At 41.8% G+C, this 19,633-nt stretch overlaps 1 protein-coding gene across 8 annotated transcripts; it reads right to left on the minus strand.

Annotated features, from left to right (window-relative positions):
* Nucleotides 1-1,271: 1,271 nt before the first annotated feature.
* Nucleotides 1,272-19,261, minus strand: LOC5515265 (tRNA wybutosine-synthesizing protein 3 homolog). Of its 8 annotated transcripts, XM_048731379.1 has the most exons (9): nt 19,078-19,261; nt 17,204-17,275; nt 16,954-17,052; nt 11,148-11,219; nt 10,986-11,054; nt 10,201-10,265; nt 8,581-8,630; nt 5,337-5,498; nt 3,585-3,779 (listed from the first exon to the last, which is right to left on the minus strand). In XM_048731379.1, the coding sequence occupies exons 1-8, from the start codon at nt 19,240-19,242 to the stop codon at nt 5,347-5,349; spliced, it is 744 nt and encodes a 247-aa protein (XP_048587336.1). In that variant the 5' UTR covers nt 19,243-19,261; the 3' UTR covers nt 3,585-3,779; nt 5,337-5,346. The 8 variants fall into 8 exon arrangements, with proteins under 8 accessions (XP_048587335.1, XP_048587334.1, XP_048587333.1 ...); XM_048731380.1 differs by lacking the exon at nt 11,148-11,219; XM_048731378.1 differs by lacking the exons at nt 8,581-8,630; nt 10,201-10,265; nt 10,986-11,054; ... (2 more) ...; nt 17,204-17,275; nt 19,078-19,261 and adding exons at nt 1,272-1,592; nt 1,640-1,733; nt 7,986-8,551 and having other exon boundaries at nt 1,997-3,779.
* Nucleotides 19,262-19,633: the final 372 nt, after the last annotated feature.

The raw sequence follows: 19,633 nt of genomic DNA on the forward strand, positions 1-19,633 counted from the left end.
CCCCCCCCCCCCCAGACAAAACCAATGGGAAACAAAACAATAAAACGGGAATACAATAGAACAATGAGTTAATCAAGCCGGTCCCGTTACGACAGGACTTCTACACTTCTGATTGGTTTGCTTGAAAAGCTCCTCCCACCCCCGGGCACAAGAACAATCAGTTTTTGTAAATTAATTGTTTAATGCGCCAACATGTCTGAACTATTGGTCTGAGTCGGAGGCTGATGGGGAAGACTACAAGTCAGAGTGACAGAGAAGTTCACGACGGAAAAAAGTCTGAATTTGCACCTAGCGCAGGAATATCCGGGCAAACGCGAATATTACCCTTGTCTAAACGCGTCTTTCCCTGTGAGGATATCCCTAATCTTACACCAGTCTCACACGGGCGATAATATACACAATTTGCACGGTTTCCCGCCGTAGATTATTTGGAACATACTTGAGAATTACCGATGGGGGTTGAGGGGGGGGGAGGGGGGAGGGTCCGATATAAAAATAGACTCGGGTGGTCGTCGACAAAATCAACTTTAACCATAAGGGATAGCGCTTTGGGTGTGGTCAACAACTCGTACTCCTTAGGCAAATTGGGTGTGGTCGAAGGAACTTTTAACCCTAAGGGGAAGAAGAATCGGAAAATTCCTTAAACACCCGTTAAGATAGCAGTTGGTCTTAAAAGCCCTAAAATACCCTAAAAGATAAAATATAGCCCATTCACTCCGGGCTTCCTTTTTGGAGAATCCTCCCCCTCATGCTTCTGCGTATACCAGTGGCTTGCGCCTTGCGGCGGTGCAGACAGGTGATAACACATGAAACCTATGCATGAATGAAACCTGTGTAAGTCCCACGTTTGCCTATGGGTGAGTACTTGCGTCTACTTGAGTTCTAACTGTGTCTTAAGCGACTACAGTATTCGCAACCGGAGACTGGGTTCTTCCGCGGTGGGAACTCGCGCAAATCATAATATTCACCGGGTTTGCAAGAGGATAATCCGCGTAAGCCCGCGTTTTTATCGTGTCGCGCTCAAGTATTCGCAGGAGCTTATAGGTAGGGGCAATCAACTTTCCCACATTCTGATATTATAGTGTCACAGTATAAATGTAGACGCACACTGATTAGACAATCTAATGACTCTTAACTGTAATTTGTGCATGCAGCCTCGTCGCCAACGTCATGCGTAGCTAATTTGCCTGTTCGTGCGCGCGATTTAAAAAAGTCTGCTCAATGAAGACGCTGTGGCACTAACAAAAAATGGCCTTTTAAGAGCCCCTGGCAAGAGACAAAAAGGGTCTTTATTTAAATGTCAATTTTACCAGGGAACAATTTGTTCTTAAACTACAATTATTATAGAGAAGATTGCTGGATTGCATCTTTAGTCTAATAATAAACAGGTAGCAATACTGCCTTAAAAAAAAAAAGAGAGAGACAGGGTGTGGTAGATGGAGGGGTACATCAAAGTGAGCAGTGGAGAGACAGGGTGTGGTAGATGGGGGGTACATCACAGTGAGCAGTGGAGAGACAGGGTGTGGTAGATGGAGGGGTACATCACGAGCAGTGGAGAGACAGGGTGTGGTAGATGGAGGGGTATATGGTACATCACAGTGAGAAGTGGAGAGACAGGGTGTGGTAGATGGAAGGGTACATCACAGTGAGCAGTGGAGAGACAGGGTGTGGTAGATGGAGGGGTGAATCACAGTGAGCAGTGGAGAGACAGGGTGTGGTAGATGGAGGGGTACATCACAGTGAGCAGTGGAGAGACAGGGTGTGGTAGATGGAGGGGTACATCACAGTGAGCAGTGGAGAGACAGGGTGTGGTAGATGGAGGGGTATATGGTACATCACAGTGAGCAGTGGAGAGACAGGGTGTGGTAGATGGAGGGGTACATGGTACATCACAGTGAGCAGTGGAGAGACAGGGTGTGGTAGATGGAGGGGTACATGGTACATCACAGTGAGCAGTGGAGAGACAGGGTGTGGTAGATGGAGGGCTATATGGTACATCACAGTGAGCAGTGGAGAGACAGGGTGTGGTAGATGGAGGGGTATATGGTACATCACAGTGAGCAGTGGAGAGACAGGGTGTGGTAGATGGAGGGGTATATGGTACATCACGGTGAGCAGTGAAGAGACAGGGGGTGGTTGGTGGAGGGGTACATGGAACATAATGGTGAGCAGTGGAGGGACAGGATGTGTTATGTGGAGGGGTACATGGTACATCACAGTGAGCATTGGAGGGATAGGATGTGTTAGGTTGAGGGGCACATGGTACATCACGGTGAGCAGTAGAGGGACGGGATGTGTTAGGTGGAGGGGTACATGGTACATCACAGTGAGCATTGGAGGGATAGGATGTGTTAGGTTGAGGGGCACATGGTACATCACGGTGAGCAGTGGAGAGATAGGGTGTGGTTGGTGGAGGGGTACATGGTACGTCACAGTAAGCAGTGGAGTGACAGGGTGTGGAAGGTGGAGGGGTACATGGTACATGAAAGTAAGCAGTGAAGGGACAGGGCCTAGTTGAAGGGAGGGTGGATGGTACATCACATTGAGCAGTAGAAGGTAGCGGATAGGTGATAGCACTGTGAGAGGTAGTTGGTACCTCAACTGAAGATGAAGTAGATGTTGCCTCACAACGAGAGGTAGGACCGTTTTTTACAACTTTTGTAAGCTTTATATCTTGTACCGATAGTCTCAGAGGTGAAGAAGCTTGAACGACATCGACTTCTATGCCTTCGTGATTCGATACCGAGTGTTGATCCCGTTGTGGGCTGCCAATGTTAAACTGCACGGTGTTAATCCTCAAATTCTTTCGCAGCCGATCAAGGAATTCATCGGAGTAGTAAAGATAAATAAATGGATTAACTACTCCATTTGAGAAGGCTATGACGGAAAACACGTAACGCAAAATCGTGTCTTGCTGATATGTTAGCTCTGGATTGATAACAAGTCTTAGAGCTGTGAGCAAGACCCACAGTGAATATGGAACAACAAACGCGATGAGAACGTTGATCAGTAGGCGGGAACCTTTATGTTGAAAGCTTCGTCTTGGAGTTCGTCGCCTGTTGAGAAGTCTTGTAACTCTAAAAGCCACAAAACTCAGAATAATACAAGGGAATACGTAAAACAGCACGAGGTAACTATAAAGCATAACCCCAAATGCAGGCACCGACTTATCGTAAAGACATCCAATAGTGTATCGATGCTCGTCCATATCGACTCTTAGATTCTTGTAACACGCAGCGGGGGCAAGTGCGGAAAGGCCACCGAAAACCCAAACACAGGCAAGCAAGCGGCGAACGGTTTGCTTCCTTGGCACCAGCAACACGTGAAAACTCCCTAAATATCTCTCCACTGCAATCACTAAAACATTGAGTACAGTTATGGAAGGAAACAGAAACGTGATAAACTTATACAATTTACAGTCCCAGTCATTTCGCGCAACGTCAAACAGCAGCGCTAATAAAACAGGAAGACCAATTATGCTCCCTAAGAGGTCCGAATAAGCGTGACTCTGAATAAAAGCATAAATTACGTGTGCGCGATCAAGAGCTCTTTGTAATCGGACCGTGTTCTTCTTCTCTTTTCGCTTGTAGTGTAGAATCAGAGAATTCCCAATCACTCCTGATACGCTTACTAAACAGGCCAACATTATAAGGACGAACTTGGTTTCTTTGTCGATGGGATTAGGAACATAGATTTTTTCTGTTGTGTTCCTGCCCTTGCCTGTTGAATTTCCTTGACAAGCCATTTAATCACAGTGCTGTGGTTGCTGGTGGGGAAATCTAAAAAAAAAAAATACTGAATCAATCAAAAAACCCATTTCCAACAAAAACCAACGAAAAAAAAAAGTTATTTTCGTATATACATCAAAACGTCCAACTTTCCATGCATTTCTTTTGAAAAATTAACGCCATTTCTTTGACAAAAGACGAGGGAAACAAAAAATGGTTGAGTTTTGAACTACTGCGCATTTTAGTAGAAGCCATTGCAGCCTGACACTAGCGTAGTGCAGGGCCGTATATTTTCAAAAATGACAGGGGCGTGGCGGTGCCCCAAATATTTTCTTAATGTTTCTGTATTGTGCCCCTCCAATATTTCGAGGCCTGTTACGGCACTGTAGTGAAAAGCAAAATCGGCTACGATCGCTCGAGGATGGTTTTCGTTGATTCGTCGCGATAAAAACACCATCAAACACTAGCACACAGGCTAGCAACAGAAAAACAACCATTTAAGGCCAAGTAAAAAAAATGTTTATCGTCCCCGCCCGCGTCCTTTTTCAGGGCCGCATCAATTTTTTTCGATTTTTTATTTAGTTATTTCTGCTGCTTTGTTCCTAAGAATATCAAATTTGGTGCGTTAGCGGAGCTTGGGCACTAAAATAAAGGCAGACGTCCCGGTTCAAGGGACGATTTTTATGATTTTTTTCACCCGTTCGCAACAACGCGGAAATTTCCTTTGTAAACCGTACAAATCTTTGATAAACCAAGGAGAAAAAATAAAGAACAAATGTGTAGTTCCAGAAAATATCCATACCCTCCCCCCTATTGAGGGGGTCGGAGGTATGACCCCCCTCCACTGGAATTTCCCCACCTGTAAAAAAATAAATACAGTTACTGTTAAGGAAAAGGGCATTTCACCCCCCCCCCCCCTCCCCTCTGGAAATTCCTGGCGTTTGAACCCCCACCTCCCTGGAATTTCCAACCCCCTGGAAAAAAATAAATACAATAACTGTTAAGAAAAAAGGGCATTTTACCCCCCCCCCCCCCCCCCCCTCCTCCCTCCCTCTGGAAATTCCTGGGCCTTTGAGCCCCACACCTCCCCGGAATTTCCAATCCTCTCAAGGAGGGGGGGGGGGGGGTATGGATATGGAAGTAAACAATAACAAATAAAAAGGGCCGCATGCTCCCTATTTTTATTTTATCAGGACGATATTTTTATTTTTACTTGGCCTAAATAGCATTTAGGTAATTTTAACATGTTTGAAAGGCATGTAATAAGCATACCCTTTATATTTTTATCACATTTTTATCACATTTTTTTACAACCTTTTAAATAGCATTTGGGTAATTTTAACATGTTTGAAAGGCCCGTAATAACCACCCTTTATATTTTTATCACATTTTTATCACAACCATTTAAATAGCATTTGGGTAATTTTAAAGGCCCGTTATAACCACCCTTTATATTTTTATCACATTTTTATCACAACCATTTAAATAGCATTTGGGTAATTTTAACATGTTTCAAAGGCCTGCAATAACCACAATTTATATTTTTTAACACACCCCATTCTCTCTTGTTTGAAAGGTTTACCATTCCTTTTAGCAACAGCAACTTACTTTACAATTGTCACTTGTCATCTAGATCGCCATAGAAACCCGCTAAGCAGTCTTCTATGTCTTCACTGTCATCATTTGATAAGACATCTTGTACACTGCTCGTTTTTTCTGATTCAAGATGTGGCGTTCTTCGGCTCCCTCTCCTTTTATCAGCATTGGGCTCTGTTACAAAGGGTCGGGGTCTCAATTATTTGAATAGATAGAGATAACCTAATAATTCGGGTTTTATTCTTACAGCCGAATTAGTCTTTGCACCCTTCACGTGGAATTCTGAATCCTTTTCGTTTGCAAATAGAGCGTGGTTTCCGTATTTTCACAAACGATCGCAGGGTGAACTTCCTTATAATTTCCATATGATCGTACACAACCATCCTTCTCCGACCATCTGCGATCGATACGTAAACATTGCAGGGTTTTGCGAGTTTCGCAACACAAGGGCCACCTTAAACTAGGGCCAAAAACTTTTATTTACTAAAACATTACGTCCAAAGGTTAAGTGAATAGACTGAATAATAAAAGAGCTTCATTTTTTTTCCTTCTTGTTAATTTTCGTCAGAAAAAAAAAGGATACGCGGACGGGGACCGAATTTACACCAAAAGGAGGCCTGTGTTGAAGTCAGAACATTAGTACCGCGCCAATCTACCCAACTGTAAAGTACATCACAAGTACAAACGTGATATTCTTTTGGGAGACATTTAAATCTCGAATTCTCGAATTGTGACAGAAAATGACCAGATTGTCAGGCTTTATTCTGTTATATTGCATTTTGGGAAATACTGAAAAAGCATATAGTTTCCCACAGAATCCAACTTTAAAAGATGCTATGACTAGCACAACCGATGCCACAGCTATAAATATGCCATCGGTTGTGATCGTTTTCGGCTAGATTCGCTTCCTTCTTGGTTGTTGTTGCAATGTCGGAAGATATTCCCTTTTTGGGCATCCGTTTGAAGCAATCATCAGCAAAATGGTTCGAGCACAGGTGTTTCCCCTTATTCCCTGCTAGCAGAGGCCTCTTTTCTCTGTATTTCGCTGGGAGAAAAGAGGCCTCTGCTAGCAGGGAATTCCTCTTACGCTTAGTACCGACGAATTGAGCCAAATTTTTAACTCGCGGATTACCGTAAATGATCTAATAAAGGCCCGGGGCGTTTATTAAATTTCGCTGGTCCGAGAGGGGGCGTTCAATAGATAGGAGGCGTTTATTAGAGAGGGGCGTTCCTTACAAACTATGAAAATGTAACAAACCCAATTGCAGTGGGGTTCTAGTCTCAGTCAGGATCAAGTTAAATTAAAGCCTGTGTAGCAGACATTAAGCAAGTCTCCCCCAGTAGAAGCCAAACTCTGATAGATTAAATTTGATTTACATTAAAGAAATTCTTACGTTGTTTATTTTTTTAACCTGGGAGGGAGGGTAGGCGGGCGTTAAATAGATGGGGCGTTTATTAGAGAGGGGCGTTCATTTCAAACTTGTAAGCTTAGGGAGGGGGGCGTTCATTAGGCTTCTTTAGATAGGGGGCGTTTATTGGATCATTTACGGTACGCGTTAAAAGAGGAAACTCTTCACTTACTCACTCACTCTTTCGTAAATTTCTGGAGTGAAAATTTAGGGGCCTCAGATGTCGATATTCGAATATCGGCCTTGAAATATCTTGTACGCATTACCAAGTATGGATGATGATGTTCTGTTGCATTTGTTTTCCCAGAAATTTCACAGTGTATAATAACAGCAGTGTGATTAATTGTGGTGGGTATTTAAGTTTTGTGTTCGGAAAAAATAGATGAAATTTGACATACTTTTTCGAACGATCAGATGAATCAAGGAGGATATAAACAATGTATTGTCTAATTTTGGTCTATTCTTAATGAATCGGTGGGTCGGTAGTTTAGTGTTTAGCTCGTTTGACTTTGCTTTCAGCAGCCGGGGTTTGATTCCAGTTATTTCCAGAAAGGTTTTTTGTTCTTCATTTTTAACGTTATTATTATCTTTGGCCTACGCCGTGGATTTGATTCCTAAATCAATGCATGGACACACCAAGGTGGGATCCTTTAAAAAAAAAAATAATAATAAAAAAATAGTTTGCTTGTTGTCGGATGTGGATACGAACCGAAGTTGCCGAAGAAAAATAAGGGCGCCCAGCAATGCCGGCTGGTACCTGCTGAGCAAGCGGTTACAAATGGTTATAAGGAATAACATTCCAGATAATAGTCATTCTGGGTTGCAGGTTTTTTAAGCTGGTAAAAAACACGCTACATTTTGCCGAGTGCGTGAAATTATGCGCGGAAAGTTGTGTTGCGCGACAACACAACTTCTACGATACAATGTATCGCGAAATGTTTTTGTTGCATGTTATCCTGTGTAACACCACATTTATGTGTAGAAGCGAGACGGGAGGAGGGTATAAACCGGTTTTGGCAAAACTTCTGCGAAAGTTTGATACTTCTTTAACTAGAGAACACTAAAGTAAGTGAGTATGAGTGAGTGTTCAAGTGACAAGAATATTAAGTAAAGCAGCTGAGCAGCTCAATTCCATATTCTATTTTCTCTCTTCGAAGCGCGATTTTTAAAAGTTGCAAAAAAATGTTGTTTTTTCGATTTCATAGTTGTTGGATTTATACTACACAAAAAATATTTTATTAATACATCTTACCGTATTTTCTAAAGGGCGTTGACTAGTTTGTCCGACCGGTCGTCACCTTTTACGAACACAGATGTCGACGCGACCGTTCGGTAGAGAGCACCATTCGAACTAAAACGGACTCGTCGCTCAAGTCTAATAGGCGACAGCCACCACGTGACTTCCACGTGAACTCCGTGTCAAAATAACAACAACAAAAAGAAACTTATTAAGCGCTTACGGATCATTAGGTGAAGAAATTTAATTTGTTTTCTCTTCCTTCCACTTCAAGTGAATTTTGAAGTGGCGCAAAGTTAAGCCAAAATAAACACATAAATAGCTGCGCCCGTCAGCTCTGGCTTATTTGTAAGCGCTGGTTGTGGATATTTTGCCCCTAAGGCTAAAAACAACTTTAAATGAGTAGGCGGCACGGATACGCGGGGGTGTTAATATTCCTATAATCACTTCTGGATTAGTCTGCGCATCCGTCCTCTTTTAGATAGATAAAGCATAGTTATGGATGAAGGAATCACATCTTGCCACGAGAAGCCAGCAAGCAAATTCGAGCCTTTTTTGTATTGTTTTTCTTTTTTTTTTTTTTCATAGGAGCTACATAATAAAAAATTACCTCTCTTTTTCTTTTCCGCCTGGATGGCCTCTTTTAATTTGGTGTAAAATCTGGTTTTACAAAAACATAAAGCAGGAATTAATAAGTTGACGCGCCCCTTTAAAATGGTACTTTAAAATGGCACGCTTGTATTAAGAAAATTCAATAAAATATTTAAGTGTGTAACAAAACAATGTAGGATCTTATTGCTTACTTCATCCAAGTTTCATGATTAGTAATAAATCAATTTTACGTGAAATGGATAACAGGCGGAACACCTGGTTGGTTGATTCTGATGCAATTTCGATGTTTGAGTAAACGTACACCTTTAACGAATCTTAAGTACTATTTTTAATCCATTTCCATTTATCTGCAAAGCGGCAAACAACGCGCCAAGCACCAAACAACGAGCAAAGCACCAAACGACCAGCCAAGTATCAAACGACAAAGCACCAAACGAGCCAAGCACCAAACGGCCAGCAAAGCACCAAACAACCAGCCAAGTATAAAACAACCAGCCAAGTATCAAACTACCAGCCAAGTATCAAACAACCAGCCAAGTATCAAACTACCAGCGAAGTACCAAACAACAAGACAAGCACCAAAGAACCAGCCAAGTATAAAACAACCAGCCAAGCACCAAACAACCAGCCAAGTATCAAACAACCAGCCAAGTATCAAACAACCAGCCAAGTATCAAACAAACAGCCAAGTATCAAACAACCAGCCAAGTATCAAACAACCAGCCAAGTATCAAACAACCAGCCAAGTATCAAACAACCAGCCAAGTATCAAACAACCAGCCAAGTATCAAACAACCAGCCAAGCACCAAAGAACCAGCCAAGTATCAAACAACCAGCTAAGTATCAAACAACCAGCCAAGTATCAAACAACCAGCCAAGTATCAAACAACCAGCCAAGTATCAAAGAACCAGCCAAGTATCAAAAAACCAGCCAAGTATCAAACAACCAGCCAAGTATCAAACAACCAGCCAAGTATCAAACAACCAGCCAAGTATCAAACAACCAGCCAAGTATCAAACTACCAGCGAAGTACCAAACAACAAGACAAGCATAAAACAAAAAGCCAAGTATCAAACGACCAGCCTTGAGTCAAACGAGCAGCCAGACACCAAACAACCAGCCTAGATCTAAACGACCAGCCAATCAAACAACCAGACAAGCATCAAATAACCAGCCAAGCACGACAAAAACAGCCAAGCATCAAACGACCAGCCAAAATGGAGATGATCACCAAAATAAGTCGCCGCTACCTTGAACAATTTTAAACAAACTGATTTGATAATTGGCTTCTAGCAAAGAGGCCCTGCATCCAACTTGTGTGATGATTTATTTAAAACATTGAAAACTTTGATTATCTGGCAAAATATAATTGCCTATGTGTTTTCTCAAACATACAGGCAAAACAAAAACTACTTTTATTGCAGAATGTATTAAATTTCACCGTTTATCTGGTTTACTACTGAAAATAACATCTTTTTTGCATTATTTTTATGTGGCACTATTCATCAGAGAAGAAGGAACAAGAGCCTTTAAGATACAGATAAAAAAAACGTCAAACATTCAAACTGTCATAGTGGCATGTAGCAGGATATACAAACATTGTACAAGAAACTGACCTTTGTATTCTATCTTTGTTATCCTCCATTTTCTTGTTAGCCATATCAACAACATACTGTATGTACTGCCAGAAACAAAGAGATTGAAATACCTTGAAAACTTGATGGGGAGGCTAAATTCAAGGGTAGATTATGCTTATTTTAAGCTGGGCCCTTAATCTAAAGTTCAGACTTCTGCTTTATAAACACAGAATGCTATAATTGCTTGAATAGCCCCCCCCCCTCCCCACAATTTTCCCAAATAAGTAGCTTCCCAAAGTGGAAAAATATGACTAAGCGTCTCCCACAACTCTCCCCCTCCCCCCCACTCACACTCACACACACACACTCACAATTTCCTCAAAAAAGTACCTTCCCAAAGTGGAAAAATATGAATAAGCATCATCCCATAGTAACCTTGTAGCACAATAAACTTAAATGATGAGGGGTACAGTATGTTAGAAAGGAAGTAATGATAACTGACCACAACATTTTATCATTGAAAGCATGTTTTGTTATGTGCTCTTGGAAATTTTTTTAGCCATAATACAGTAAGTATACATAAAATCTTTAGTTGGATTTAACACATAAAACAGCAATTAGTCTAACTAGAACTGCTTCAAGGTTGAGAATTAATTATTCCTTTTGAAACTTTTTCAATAATGTATCTGATAACTTAGGCCGCTAATTTAGTGCTGGACACTAAACCAAGAATTCATGTAGTAAACAAATACCAAGAATTATTATCTAACTGCCCACAAAAGTATAGTGAAAAAGGGGCACAGTTTGCATGATACATTTCTTACCTCCTTACTGACCAATAAATTCCCATTACAAATCAGGGGAACCTCTAAGCTATGAGTGCTTCTGACTGCCTGGATATTAAATCACACATATTATTTGCATGTACAACTGTAGTAATCAGCACAGTGATGGCTTGTAAACAATATTAATAACAAGGGAATTACCATCATATATCTTGATTTTCTTCCTATCACTATACCAGAATTCTTATAGCCTGATTCCAAAGAAGCTTTAAGCTGAGAAAATTTAAACAAATGCAAATTATGTAATAGCTTTTTTCTGTGTTGGCAGAGTTAATATCAGGTGTACCCTCGGGCTTTCCAGCTTTGGAAGTATTTAGGGAGGTTCCAGGGGTGTATCCAGAGGCAGTCGAGGGGCAGTCTAGAGGTGTTTCAAGGGGCAGCCCAGAGGTATATTTAGGGGGGTGGGGGTGGGGGTGGGCTTGATGTGAAGCCCAAGGTTTTCAGGTGTCTCAAGGAGTTTCCAGGGCTGTATCTAGGAGGCTACTTGAGGTGCATCCAGGGGGGTTTCAAGAGGTATATCAAGTTGAGAGGGGTCTATAGCTATACCCTAGGGGTCTGGTGGCATAACTACATTTTGAAGAGTTGTAGCCAGGGGGTTCCAGTGGTATAAATAGGGGATTTCAAGAGGTATATCAAGTTGAGAGGGGTCTATAGTTACACTCTAGGGGTCTGGTGGCATAACTGGATTTTTTTTTAGTTGTAGCCATGTGGTTCTAGTGGTATCAATGGGGGGTTTCTGAGAGGTATATCAAGTTGAGAGGGGTCTATAGTTATACTCAGGGGGACTGGTGGCCTCAGTGGTATATATAGGGGGTTTCTAGAGGTATATCAAGTGGAGAGGGGTCTATAGTTATACTCAGGGGGTCTAGTGGCATCAGTGGTATATATAGGGGGTTTCTAGAGGTATACCAAGTAGAGAGGGGTCCATAGTTATACTCTGGGGGTCTAGTGGCATCAGTGGTATAAATAGGGGGTTTCTAGAGGTATACCAAGTGGAGAGGGGTCTATAGTTATACTCAGGGGGTCTAGTGGCATCAGTGGTATAAATAGGGGGTTTCTAGAGGTATATCAAGTGGAGAGGGGTCTATAGTTATACTCTAGGGGTCTAGTGGCATCAGTGGTATAAATAGGGGGTTTCTAGAGGTATATCAAGTTGAGAGGGGTCTATAGTTATACTCTGGGGGTCTAGTGGAATCAGTGGTATAAATAGGGGGTTTCTAGAGGTATATCAAGTGGAGAGGGGTCTATAGTTGTACTCTGGGGGTCTGGTGGCATCAGTGGTATAAATAGGGGGTTTCTAGAGGTATATCAAGTAGAGAGGGGTACAGAGTTATACTCAGGGGTCTAGTGGCATCAGTGGTATAAATAGGGGGTTTCTAGAGGTATATCAAGTGGAGAGGGGTCTATAGTTATACTCAGGGGGTCTAGTGGCATCAGTGGTATAAATAGGGGGTTTCTAGAGGTATATCAAGTTGAGAGGGGTCTATAGTTATACTCTGGGGATCTAGTGGCATCAGTGGTATAAATAGGGGGTTTCTAGAGGTATACCAAGTGGAGAGGGGTCTATAGTTATACTCAGGGGGTCTAGTGGCATCAGTGGTATAAATAGGGGGTTTCTAGAGGTATATCAAGTTGAGAGGGGTCTATAGTTATACTCTGGGGATCTAGTGGCATCAGTGGTATAAATAGGGGGTTTCTAGAGGTATATCAAGTGGAGAGGGGTCTATAGTTATACTCTGGGGGTCTAGTGGCATCAGAGGTATAAATAGGGGATTTCTGAGAGGTATATCAAGTTGAGAGGGGTCTATAGTTATACTCTGGGGGTCTGGTGGCATCAGTGGTATAAATAGGGGGTTTATAGAGGTATATCAAGTGGAGAGGGGTCTATAGTTATACTCAGGGGGTCTGGTGGCATCAGTGGTATAAATAGGGGATTTCTAGATGTATACCAAGTTGAGAGGGGTCTATAGTTATACTCTGGGGGTCTGGTGGCATCAGTGGTATAAATAGGGGGTTTCTAGAGGTATATCAAGTTGAGAGGGGTCTATAGTTATACTCTAGGGGTCTAGTGGCATCAGTGGTATAAATAGGGGGTTTCTAGAGGTATATCAAGTGGAGAGGGGTCTATAGTTATACTCTAGGGGTCTAGTGGCATCAGTGGTATAAATAGGACGCTTCTAGAGGTATATCAAGTGGAGAGGGGTCTATAGTTACACTCTAGGGGTCTAGTGGCATCAGTGGTATAAATAGGGGGTTTCTAGAGGTATATCAAGTGGAGAGGGGTCTATAGTTATACTCTAGGGGTCTAGTGGCATCAGTGGTATAAATAGGGGGTTTCTAGAGGTATATCAAGTGGAGAGGGGTCTATAGTTACACTCTAGGGGTCTGGTGGCATCAGGGTATAAATAGGGGGTTTCTAGAGGTATATCAAGTAGAGAGGGGTACAGAGTTATACTCTGGGGGTCTAGTGGGATCAGTGGTATAAATAGGGGGTTTCTAGAGGTATATCAAGTTGAGAGGGGTCTATAGTTATACTCAGGGGATCTAGTGGCATCAGTGGTATAAATAGGGGATTTCTAGATGTATACCAAGTTGAGAGGGGTCTATAGTTATACTCAGGGGGTCTAGTGGGATCAGTGGTATAAATAGGGGGTTTCTAGAGGTATATCAAGTTGAGAGGGGTCTATAGTTATACTCTGGGGGTCTGGTGGCATCAGTGGTATAAATAGGGGGTTTCTGAGAGGTATATCAAGTGGAGAGGGGTCTATAGTTATACTCAGGGGGTCTAGTGGCATGACTGGTTTTTTTTTTAGTTGTAGCTATGTGGTTCTAGTGGTATCAATGGGGGGTTTTTGAGAGGTATATCAAGTTGAGAGGGGTCTATAGTTATACTCTGGGGGTCTAGTGGCATCAGTGGTATAAATAGGGGGTTTCTAGAGGTATATCAAGTGGAGAGGGGTCTATAGTTATACTCTGGGGGTCTAGTGGCATCAGTGGTATAAATAGGGGGTTTCTAGAGGTATACCAAGTGGAGAGGGGTCTATAGTTATACTCAGGGGGTCTGGTGGCATCAGTGGTATAAATAGGGGATTTCTAGATGTATACCAAGTTGAGAGGGGTCTATAGTTATACTCTGGGGGTCTAGTGGCATCAGTGGTATAAATAGGGGGTTTCTAGAGGTATATCAAGTGGAGAGGGGTCTATAGTTATACTCTGGGGGTCTAGTGGCATCAGTGGTATAAATAGGGGGTTTCTAGAGGTATATCAAGTGGAGAGGGGTCTATAGTTATACTCAGGGGGTCTGGTGGCATCAGTTGTATAAATAGGGCATTTCTAGATGTATACCAAGTTGAGAGGGGTCTATAGTTATACTCTGGGGGTCTGGTGGCATCAGTGGTATAAATAGGGGGTTTCTAGAGGTATATCAAGTAGAGAGGGGTACAGAGTGATACTCTGGGGGTCTAGTGGGATCAGTGGTATAAATAGGGGGTTTCTAGAGGTATATCAAGTTGAGAGGGGTCTATAGTTATACTCAGGGGATCTAGTGGCATCAGTGGTATAAATAGGGGGTTTCTAGAGGTATATCAAGTGGAGAGGGGTCTATAGTTATACTCTAGGGGTCTGGTGGCATCAGTGGTATAAATAGGGGGTTTATAGAGGTATATCAAGTGGAGAGGGGTCTATAGTTATACTCTAGGGGTCTGGTGGCATCAGTGGTATAAATAGGGGGTTTCTAGAGGTATATCAAGTAGAGAGGGGTCTATAGTTATACTCTGGGGGTCTAGTGGCATCAGTGGTATAAATAGGGGGTTTCTAGAGGTATATCAAGTAGAGAGGGGTCTATAGTTATACTCAGGGGGACTGGTGGCATCAGTGGTATAAATAGGGGGTTTCTAGAGGTATATCAAGTGGAGAGGGGTCTATAGTTATACTCTGGGCGTCTAGTGGCATCAGTGGTATAAATAGGGGGTTTCTAGAGGTATATCAAGTGGAGAGGGGTCTATAGTTATACTCTGGGGGTCTGGTGGCATCAGTGGTATAAATAGGGGGTTTCTAGAGGTATATCAAGTGGAGAGGGGTCTATAGTTATACTCTGGGGGTCTGGTGGCATCAGTGGTATAAATAGGGGGTTTCTAGAGGTATATCAAGTGGAGAGGGGTCTATAGTTATACTCAGGGGGTCTAGTGGCATCAGTGGTATAAATAGGGGGTTTCTAGAGGTATATCAAGTTGAGAGGGGTCTATAGTTATACTCTGGGGGTCTGGTGGCATCAGTGGTATAAATAGGGGGTTTCTAGAGGTATATCAAGTTGAGAGGGGTCTATAGTTATATTCTGGGGATCTAGTGGCATCAGTGGTATAAATAGGGGGTTTCTAGAGGTATATCAAGTGGAGAGGGGTCTATAGTTATACTCTGGGGGTCTAGTGGCATCAGTGGTATAAATAGGGGGTTTCTAGAGGTATATCAAGTTGAGAGGGGTCTATAGTTATACTCTGGGGGTCTAGTGGCATCAGTGGTATAAATAGGGGGTTTCTAGAGGTATACCAAGTGGAGAGGGGTCTATAGTTATACTCAGGGGGTCTGGTGGCATCAGTGGTATAAATAGGGGGTTTCTAGAGGTATATCAAGTTGAGAGGGGTCTATAGTTATATTCTGGGGATCTAGTGGCATCAGTGGTATAAATAGGGGGTTTCTAGAGGTATATCAAGTGGAGAGGGGTCTATAGTTATACTCTGGGGGTCTAGTGGCATCAGTGGTATAAATAGGGGGTTTCTAGAGGTATATCAAGTTGAGAGGGGTCTATAGTTATACTCTGGGGGTCTGGTGGCATCAGTGGTATAAATAGGGGGTCTCTAGAGGTATATCAAGTTGAGAGGGGTCTATAGTTGTACTCTGGGGGTCTGGTGGCATCAGTGGTATAAATAGGGGGTTTCTAGAGGTATATCAAGTTAAGAGGGGTCTATAGTTATACTCAGGGGATCTAGTGGCATCAGTGGTATAAATAGGGGGTTTCTAGAGGTATATCAAGTTGAGAGGGGTCTTTAGTTACACTCTAGGGGTCTGGTGGCATCAGTGGTATAAATAGGGGGTTTCTAGAGGTATATCAAGTGGAGAGGGGTCTATAGTTATACTCAGGGGGTCTGGTGGCATCAGTGGTATAAATAGGGGGTTTATAGAGGTATATCAAGTGGAGAGGGGTCTATAGTTATACTCTGGGGGTCTGGTGGCATCAGTGGTATAAATAGGGGGTTTCTAGAGGTATATCAAGTTGAGAGGGGTCTATAGTTATACTCTGGGGGTCTGGTGGCATCAGTGGTATAAATAGGGGGTTTATAGAGGTATATCAAGTGGAGAGGGGTCTATAGTTATACTCTGGGGGTCTGGTGGCATCAGTGGTATAAATAGGGGGTTTCTAGAGGTATATCAAGTAGAGAGGGGTCTATAGTTATACTCTGGGGGTCTGGTGGCATCAGTGGTATAAATAGGGGGTTTCTAGAGGTATATCAAGTTGAGAGGGGTCTATAGTTATACTCTGGGGATCTAGTGGCATCAGTGGTATAAATAGGGGGTTTCTAGAGGTATATCAAGTGGAGAGGGGTCTATAGTTATTACTCAGGGGGTCTAGTGGCATCAGTGGTATAAATAGGGGGTTTCTAGAGGTATATCAAGTGGAGAGGGGTCTATAGTTATACTCTGGGGGTCTAGTGGCATCAGTGGTATAAATAGGGGGTTTCTAGAGGTTTATCAAGTTGAGAGGGGTCTATAGTTATACTCAGGGGGTCTAGTGGCATCAGTGGTATAAATAGGGGGTTTCTAGAGGTATATCAAGTAGAGAGGGGTACAGAGTTATACTCAGGGGGTTTGTTAAGGTGTAGGCAATGGTGCCCCAGAGGTATTTACTAAAGTAACAGACCAGCATCAAAAGGGTTAACATGTTGTAGTTTACCATGAGTTGCGCATGCTCCAGACTCTTGCACTGAACATGCAGCACAAAAGGCTCAAACTTAAGTACTGCATCTCTTTTACAATCCTCTAATGACTCAAGCTAAAACAAAGCACAAATTATCTATTTAAGATTTAAATCAAAAATAGATATAGAAAGATCTTTACCAGCTCAACAAGGATCAAATGCAGATTTGGCTTATATTGCTTGATAATTGTTAGAGCTATTTACATCATTTATTTACAATACCTACCACAGATTCTAAGTCAGCTTGACCATGTGTGATATATCTCCACTCACTGCATTTCTTTCGTTGTCCATGACCCTGTTTTTGTTTTTATATCAGCATAAATAAATTCATTAGATGTAAGTTATCAAAAACATGCAACATTTGAGAGTGCTTGCATAACTGGGAGAAAGACAACAATGTCTTTTCTTTTATGCACTAGTCATTTAAAAAACCCGAAATTCGCCAAATTGTGCAATTGAGTGGGGGTGTCTACAAAACGAAGACCTAAAATCTAATACCTAAAACTTGTGACCCCAAAAGCTATGACCAACCAAAAATTGCAGTTATTATTTAGTCTACCTTGTTTCTTAAATGCTACACAGCGCAAAAGTTTCATATGGAATCAGGGATCCTAATGAGGTAATTCAGCGAGTTTTGTAGTGCTTTTAATGAAAGAAATCTCATTTGTGCGCGCCAATGAACAAACCATTTTTAATCGTCGTTATTTGTCCCATTGAAAATGGTAGTTGAACTTATTTATCAGACACGCTCCTTTGCCCGAAAAATTATCCTGAAAACTCTCCTAGTAACCTAACAGACCCGGTAATTATTGGTAATTTAGAGAAACACCCCAGAAATGTTTTCAAACTCCCTGGCGAGGAAGAGCGTTTATCAAACCAAAGCTTTAGCGTAGCGTGCCGATACGGGTTCCTGACAATTATAATTTCCAAAGTTTATGTCTGAATAGATTGGCTAAATAGTTATTGAAATCCTAGTTTTGTCGATGTCTGTAGACAACTTGCACCCTAAACATTGCTGTGGCATCGGCATTTTTCAAAAGAAAGACATAGACCAAGTAAATAAAGTCCCATTTTGTAGAAAAACTTCTAATAATTTCGCAAAGCTGTTTATATTCTTTTTGGCACACTGTGACATCGAAATGTCAAATCATTTGACAGAGATGAAACCTGATTGGTTGGAAGGAAATCCCATAAAATGATGTAAGCCTTGATTGGCCCACTTTTTACCGGGCAGTGGAATGTTTTTCTCTGTGATGTAAACTTTCTACAACTCGACACAACTAGAACATGGAGCGATTTCCTGTATAAAGTTAGCGGGCAATTAAGATTTTTGAAGAAACTCCCGAAAAGTTTACCGGGTGACTTACCGTTTTTTTTAGTTTATTGACATACACAAGTAGTGCTTTTCCCTATTTCCTAATTAAGAAAAAAAAAAAAAGAACTAGCTAATTATCTGATAAAATCTGATCACTGATTCCACATGTAACTTCCAGACAGTGTAGCCATTTTGGGAAACAAGTTAGGCTAACTGCAACATTTTGGGGGTTGTAGCTTTTTGGGTTGTTGCTTTTGGGGTTACATGTTTTAGGTTTTAGGTCTTCATTTTGTAGACACCCCATTGAGTGGTATCATAAATATACAGTGCAGTGGACTAAGGCAAGTATCAGATGAATAAAATTAGTTTTTCATTTTTTGAACTGTTATCTTCACAATTACTAAAATGTATACAGTATGTGTAGACAAAGCTTTGAAACATAACGGCTCATCAAATTTTATGTAGTTGTACAGCTTGCACCTCATGGGCATATGAATGCAAGGGGTGACAGCTTAAAATCATGACCCTAGCCCCTCCCTGGGGCTATAAGTATGGGAGGAGGGGGGAGGCGTGGGGGGTAAATGCCTCACTACTGCATTACTATTCTCGCGGAGCTACTCTAGCAAGTTATAGTGAATGTTTTAGTCTCAATGGAAGTTTATTGATTTCTACCTGAAAATTCTATAATTTTGGGCATATAATTTTCATTATTGTTAAAAAAAAGCGCAAAAGAATTTGAGCACTGCGCATCTCTATGGACCATCTCTTAAAACGACTCCTACCTCAGTAAAGACAGATATTCTTCCAGAACACGAGCTTGTGGTGAAAAAAGCATCCAGTCCGTTTATATAATCCACAAGATTAACAATAGGTTCGTCTATGCTTCCCTTTTTGCTCAGATCTGCTTGAGACAGCGTTTGCTGTTTTTGAGCCATGAAGGCCGCCATCTTGGATTTGTTGTCGTTCCCAGGGCTACTCGAGTTGCGCAAATTTATCCAGAGGGGGGGTGTATGGGAGGGGTAGTTATTCGAACCTATTTTTTATTATTTTTAATTACTTTTTAGCCAGCAAAAGCAGAACATGACAATATTGTTCAGAACTAATATATATACGATTTTGAACGTGATATATCTGAATTCAATTAAAAAAAATGTAGCTTTAGCTTTGATGTGGGCTACATAATTGTCAACCCCTACCCCCACGGCAAAGTATATGACTCGGAAAATCCCGCCATTTCTCAAAGAGGAATTGAGTGCATCGAGAAAATAATCAATCTTGCGTAGTGGAGTAGCTTTGTTTTGCTGTAACTCGCCCATAATGCTTCGAAGAAAGCCTACA

Source organism: Nematostella vectensis, chromosome 8, assembly GCF_932526225.1.
Source record: "Nematostella vectensis chromosome 8, jaNemVect1.1, whole genome shotgun sequence".
Lineage (NCBI taxonomy): Eukaryota > Metazoa > Cnidaria > Anthozoa > Actiniaria > Edwardsiidae > Nematostella > Nematostella vectensis.